General features: G+C 29.7%; 1 protein-coding gene across 1 annotated transcript; it reads left to right on the forward strand.

Moving 5' to 3' along the window:
• The first annotated feature begins 1037 nt into the window (after positions 1 to 1037).
• XERICO (RING/U-box superfamily protein) lies at positions 1038 to 2919 on the forward strand. The gene is made up of 3 exons (XM_012234223.4): positions 1038 to 1241; positions 1925 to 1996; positions 2135 to 2919. Exon 3 carries the CDS (start codon positions 2237 to 2239, stop codon positions 2708 to 2710), a length of 474 nt encoding a protein of 157 aa, XP_012089613.1. The 5' UTR covers positions 1038 to 1241; positions 1925 to 1996; positions 2135 to 2236; the 3' UTR covers positions 2711 to 2919.
• Positions 2920 to 7338: the final 4419 nt, after the last annotated feature.

Raw genomic sequence — 7338 nt, forward strand, 5'->3', positions numbered from 1 at the left:
ATTAAAAAAAATCTTGGTTGATTAGCTTGGTGTATGGAGTAGTCTCGTATGTTAAGAATTAGGTTGCACAGACACGAGACACGAGATATAAGAACGTACGAGATACAACAATTTTTAAAAATGTACGATATTCACACGCTTAAGACACACTACACAGAATAAGTAATACATTAATATTTAAAATAAATAAATAATCATTTGTAATAAATTATAACATAAAATAAATAAAAAAATTTAATTTCTTATTTCAATGACATAAAAATAAATTAAAAAAATACTTCAATTTTTATTGTAATTAAAAAAAATCTTGATTGATTAGCTTGGTATATGGAGTAGTCTCATATATCAGGAGCTGGGTTGCATAGACAGAGGGCACAAGAGATAAAATTTACATAATATGATAATTTTTAAACAAATAATAGTCTCGCTACCTGTTACCCGTTTAATTAATATTTTAAAAATATTTAAAATAATTATTTTTATAAAGAAAATTATATATATATATATATATATATATATATATATATATATATATATATATACCTTTTTAATTATATTAAAGCTGTAATTATATTTAATATTGATGTTATATTTTTTATTAATAATTTTATAATTTACTTATTTTTTATTTTTGAAAAATAAAAAAAAATATATTTTAATGTAAATGAATTTGGGTATTTAAACAGGTAATTATAATCAGATTCGAGATGAATTTGATCATTAAAAGTGAATTTTTAAACGGATTTGTATATCTAAATTTTTAATCAGGTATTTAAACAAATTGAGATATTTACAATGTATTTAACGATTATTTCATTAATTATATTATAAAAAATTATTACGCTTAAAAAAGAAAGAAAGGCTAAAAGAAGCAAAGTGGGGGAGATGATATAAAGTAACCAAGGTTAGAAAGGGATAAGAGTCCGGAAAACACGGAAGACTAACCATGGTTGAGCAGAACATGGGTTCAGCTTGCTGATGGTAGCAGAGTTTGGCCTTCTGTGAGTTTGCCGTTCTTGTTCTTTATAAGCCGAATAGCCAGAACAAAGAGGCGTGGGAGGCAAAGCAGCCATTATTATATCTTCTCCAGAGCACATATTATTTATGACTTGTCCTTAGCTGAGCCCATCAAAGGCATAGATACCATTTTTGTTAGATAATCCCATGAATCTATTTCTAAGCTCTTGTTCTTGAGTCTTGTACACCTATATATAATTTCTTTGTCAAAGCTCCTTTATAGTGTAAGGCTCTATCACTTGCAACTCCATTTTATAATTTTTTTTTTTCTTATCCCTTTTCCCTTCTCCTTTCTGGGTTTCTTTGAAATGTTAGAATTATGTACTTTTGTACCATTGATATGAATTTATGAGAAATGCTAGATCTTATTTCATTCTTTGATGCATTATCTTAATCGGTTTCATTTTGGTTCATTGAATTCATTTGGAATTGTGTGATTTGAGCTTGTTTTTCTTTCTGTTTCTAGCTATTCACCTTTTCCTTTTAATGTTTTTGATCTTCGATTTTAGAGCCAGGCTAGATCTTCTTAATATAAAATTGTACCCTTTCTTCTTCCTTCATTGATCAGCAAGCGCTTCTCTTTGTATAGAATTTGGAGAGTTTTAGGATTGGGTTGTCAATATTAAATCGGATGGCACAAAATGCTTTGCTTTCTTTTTATATTTTTCATCTTATAATTTTGTCTGTTTTCATTTGTTGGATTAAGGATTTTGATACCTCAAAAACTAGAGTTTAACCCAATTTATTTACAGGAATGGCTTATTTAAGCGATTTTGTCACCATTTGCCGCTTCCTAAATTCTATATTGTCTCTTAACTCTATTAGTACTGTTTCATCAATGTTGAAAACAAACCCTTGTGTTTCATTAATCTCATTTCCCTATTTTGATTTTGGCTTTATGATGCAGGCCAGGTTTTTGGCTCCTTTAACAGGATTTAGCCTCATCTTGATCATATTCAAAAGCAATTAACCTCACAAGGTAATTGATCAATCAGTTTTTAATTTACTTTTTAATCATTTAGTTATGCAAATTATCTTATATGTATATATGTTTCTTACTACTGTAGCTAGTCACTATCCCTTATGGTGTTCTAACTCTCCTTTTAATGCATCTCAGATCACATATCAAGAAAAGAGGGAAAACATCTGGATCTCGCTTATTTGTCTCCTCTGTGATTGATAAAGAATTGACCCTTTTACTTCCAATTTGATCCGAAATATGGGTCTCTCAAATCTTCCAGCTCCATCTGAAGGAGTACTATGTGTGCTTTTGGTAAACACTGCCTTATCAATCTCCCTCTTCAAAGGGTTGGTCAGGACGATTCTTCACATTGTTGGCATCCGTTTATCATGGTCCTCATCATCCTCCTCATCAACCCCATCCTTGGATTACACAGAAGAGCCCAGTGAATCATTTGAATTTCGTTTGCCTCCACCACAGACTTACATTCAGGAGTTCCGGAGCAGGACTCCAACAACGCGATTTGATGCAGTTTGTAGTTGTAAAATACCCGAACACGACTGCTCAGTTTGCTTGACTAGATTCGAACCAGAATCAGAGATAAACTATTTGTCCTGTGGCCATCTTTTTCATAAGGTGTGCTTGGAGAAATGGTTGGATTATTGGAACGTTACATGTCCTCTTTGCCGGACTCCTGTGATGCCTGAAGAGGAGACATTTTCCTTTTGGTGAAAGCATATACCAAGAGTCTGCTAGTCTCAGGAAAATGTTGGTATATAGCATGTAGTTAACAGGTACTTTTACTCGACTATGTGAGCCATGCCACTGTGTTGTATACTTGTGTTTTGGGCGAGATCAAGGTGTTGAGAGGGATCAAAATTTTATTGTACATATTGCAAAGTTTATGATGTTTAATGCAACTATCCTACTTTGGTCTCAAATTGCTTTTTCCATGTTTCTGTCTAATTTCGAATGAGTATAGTGAGTGTGTGAACTGGCTTAGCTGTTACTGCTGGGTGAGGTTTATTTTGAGACTTGCAGCCCTTGAACAGGCTTCAAGAATAAACAGGAGAGGAAATAAAAAGAGACATCATTAGTTTCTTTTTTGGTTTTAACCATCCGATATCCGAGATCCACTGGCCCGATTATTCAGTGGGTCTACCGATGTTTAAAGAGATTTCATATCCATGTTCGAGACCTTTGGTTAAGGTGATATGTGACATATTTGAGAAAATCTCATTGCTATTAGTATTTAGGAGATCCACTTGTGGAAACCTATTAATTCTTTTGTTGAGAATTGCTTAAGTCTTTATGAAGCACCGCTACTTTAATCTTCAGGTTGTGTCGATGTCGTATTATGTTTCATGTGTCTTCTGAAACAATATTGAGACAAACATGTATGCTCCATAATCATGTCCAAGTGTTTCGCTTCTGTGTTTGTGCCTCACTGGGGGATGGGGGGAGTAGTGAAAAATAATCTAGAGGCCTCGGACCTCCATAAACTATACTATAGCCCTAGACTGAGCACAACAGAGGAAATGAATACATTCCAAATAGATTGAGATTAAAGTTTAGGTTGTGTTCGGTAAAAATTTTTTAAGTAGCTTTTAATATTTTGACATTATTTTTTATATTGTTATGTGTAGTAAAAGGTTAAAAAAAGTTAACCTTAGCCTTTAGATTTTTATGAAAACTATTACAAAAAGTACTAGATACTCAAACAGTTAAACACTAACAGGTAAACACTAACAGGTAGCTAATTTTGCTAAAACAACCCTTAGTTGGATAGTGTTAAATAAGCAATTCCTTAGAAGGTTGAGAGTAATGGAGGTGATTTCATGACCTGGTCTTTTCTAGTACTGTAACTTGGAAGGACAAGGTAATGTAATGGTTGAGCAAAAGGCAAATCTGGATGGCTTCTCCTTTGCAAGATTTTCCAAAGAATGGCATGACCTGAAAATGTTGAAACTGCCATAAATTCATTTATTTGAGAAAACTCCTTACGAAGATTTAGACAAAAAGGATGAATATGACAATGATCCTTTTTGAGAGTGATGTTTTTATATATATATATATATTCAGAAATGCAGAAATGCTGGAAAAATCTGAATTGAGTTTCAAAATTGGCAGACCCACTTTTTCTTGATATTGTATTAAATAATTTTCAGCTTTGTAGCCTAAAGAATAAAAGAAACGAGAGAATGTAGATAATAATAATTATAATAATAATATTATTATTATTATTATTATTAGTATTTATTAATTCTGTTCTAAAGATCATTGCATTGTAACCCATTGTGCTGACTCCGTTTTATACACATTACAAAATAATTGAGTAGCAATTAGCGATTTTTTTTTTTTCGTCTATGAAGAAGACTTGAGATCGGGTACGAAAAGCTGTTATCGAATAAAGCTAAAAAAAAAAGATTTTATGGATGTTGATAAACCTGTTATCATCTTAAAGTAAATATATTTATGTTATTACTAACAAATATCTTGATAAACTTGTCACCCTAAATTACAACAGTTTATTATTTTTATATGTTTTTTTTTTTCATATTTAATAAATATGGAATGTTTTTCTAAATATCTTTATTTTTTTCTGATATTTTTAAACTAGTCGTTGATGTTTGCAAATCAAATAATAGAGATTGAGTTCTTTAGTACATATTTTTCAAAAGAAATATTTTCTAAAATAAATAATTTTGAAAAATAAATTGAGCCTTGCAGTTTGAGTAAGCTTGAGTTTGAATCTATCCCCAAATAATACATATATACATATAGAGGGTGTGATGCTTAAGGGCATGTTGGACAATAACGCTCAGAGTAACTTTTAATATTTTGAACTAGTCAAAATACTGTATCTCTCTGGCTTATTGATCTAACGTTTAGCGTTTCATTCTTTTGCTAAGATTTTTTTATTATCTTTAATTAATATAAAATCATTCTATTATCACATTGCGTATTTTATTATCTTTATGTTTGGCTTGTTTACAATTGATAGCAAAAGAAAAAAAAGCACTCATTCGTATATTTGTATTTAAACTCAAAAAAAAAAAAAAATGTTGATCCCCTAAAATATTAAAAATTTCCAATTTAATTTATAAAATAGTGAACTTTTCAATTTTTGCTCCCTTAAAATTTAGGATGATCATGGATCGAATTCGGATCAGATTATGCAAAATCCATATCTGATCCGCAAAAATATTCATATGTCCATATTCGCTCCACTCGGATTGGATTGGATCAGATGTCAAAGTGGATCGGATATTATCCGTTTTTATTATGTTTAAAGGAAAAATAAAAACAAAAAAATTATTTAATCAAAATTCATATTATTTATTGTGCTTGAAAATACACAAATTCTTAACAATAATTGAAATATTGTATACTATGACAATTGGAAGAGACTTTAAGAATTATTAAGCGCAAAAAAAATCATGCTAGTGATCATAATATTTGACTTATATTCTTTTGTTTGAATCATAGATTAAAAAATTGAAAAATTGTGAAAGAGTTGGAGATAATGATTTAAAATATATATAAATAGAAAAAAAAGAAGGAAGAAGCATAGAGGCAACTGCACATTTGGAATTATAATCAATAATTTTAGAAATACAACAAAAATTAAAATTACCTTTCGCGGATCGAATTATGCTATACCCATATCCGCATGGATTTTATTTTAAAAATCCATATTCGATCCACCACTATTTGGATCGAATTTTATTTGCTCCATTCGGATTGGATCAAAGTGGATATCCAACGGATCAGATCATTTGATCATCCCTACTTAAAATTTGAAAATTTAGGTTTAGCGAAATCCGTTTTATATAATGAATTTAATTGAAACTCTAGCTTAATGTTTCAATGTTCTTTTTGTCATTTTAAATTTATTGGCAATCAAATAACTGTTTTATCGAATATTTTTGCTTTCAACTACTATTTAAACAGCTAACAGCTAATATCTTCAGTTAACAGCTACTAAAACAACTAACATATATTAAAATAACTAACGGCTATTAGAATAGATAGTATTACTGAACAAGCTCTAAGTATGATGAAGAGTGTAATGCCTAAGTGGACATTTTTCTTTAAGTGTTAGTGTTAAGAAGTACAAATTATAGAACAACTTATAACATCTCAAATGCTAATGTTGATGGCTCTTATTTAATTGCTACATCAAAAAAATGGAAAGATCTTTTAAAAAATGATCTCGAATGGTAATGTCCATTTGGTATGTTAAGATGAGTTGTCAAAAAAATAAATAGATGTTGTCTAACACACTTTTTGATTGATTGCATATTGAATTGTCGGCCCGGAAAAGGAAAGAAAAAAAAAGAGGATGGAAGAGAATTTAAAATTAGTGCATTGGAGAGAAATTTTTTAAAATTTAATGTCAATAAATAGATATTCAGTCACATCAAGATTGACGCCTTCTATACCAAATGACACATTAGTCGCAATCTACATTAGCATTGAAGATGTTCTTACACTGTTTCACCAAAAAAAGACAATTGCATTATGATGAACTACATTTCATTTAGGCCATTCAACAATAACTTTTAAAGTGGGATTCAAACCTTTTAATTAGAATCAAAATACTATTTCTATTAATTGTATTGGTTCCTAATGTAAATTTTTATAGTAATATTAAAAGTTAAGGATGTATGTCATGACATATTACTCCTCAAAGTTTAACATTTGACAACAGTTAATTAAATTTTTTTATTTTAGTTTACATTTAATAAATAATCAAATAGTTATTTTTATCGAACATTTTATTTTAAAATCACTATATAATATAAATAACTAACTGCTACCTGCTATTATTTAATAACTAACATTTCTATTTGCTAGAATAGCTAACATTATGGAACAATACATATTTTTAATACATTAGTTATTAGTTTTTTTTTTTTTGTAGGGAAATTACGTTAGTGATTAGTTGGTCAGAAAGGCAAAAAGCTCTCTTATATTATAAAAAAAAAAAAAAAAGAAAAAGACAATTCTCCACTGTGATTTTGAGGTGAAAATTTCAAACTTTCATTCTTTCAAAGAAATGAAAAAGAAAAAAAAATCCTTATCACGGGAGAAAGAAAAGATTATGCACTCCAAATTGTCTTTTCTATAGAGGATGTCAGACGCCATGTGAGAGGGCATTTTACTTTTTTTTTTTTTCCTTATCATTATGGTTTAAATATAGGAGATTTGCTGTTAGATAAATGCAGATTGGACATGTGAGAAAAACTTTTAAGTTCAGTCATCATTACACACCTGTAGAAAAGAGCGAAGAATTTTAACTGTAACTAAACTCCAAAATTGCTAATAGAGTCCAGACACTGGTGGTTTACACCTAA

Source organism: Jatropha curcas, chromosome 3 (genome assembly GCF_041381405.1).
Source record: "Jatropha curcas cultivar XTBG-Jc1 chromosome 3, XTBG_Jcur_1.0, whole genome shotgun sequence".
NCBI classification, from domain to species: Eukaryota; Viridiplantae; Streptophyta; class Magnoliopsida; order Malpighiales; family Euphorbiaceae; genus Jatropha; species Jatropha curcas.

Excerpts from the sequence above, each read along its gene's own strand:
- XERICO (XM_012234223.4), top strand. The coding sequence starts at position 2,237 with ATGGGTCTCTCAAATCTTCCAGCTCCATCTGAAGGAGTACTATGTGTG.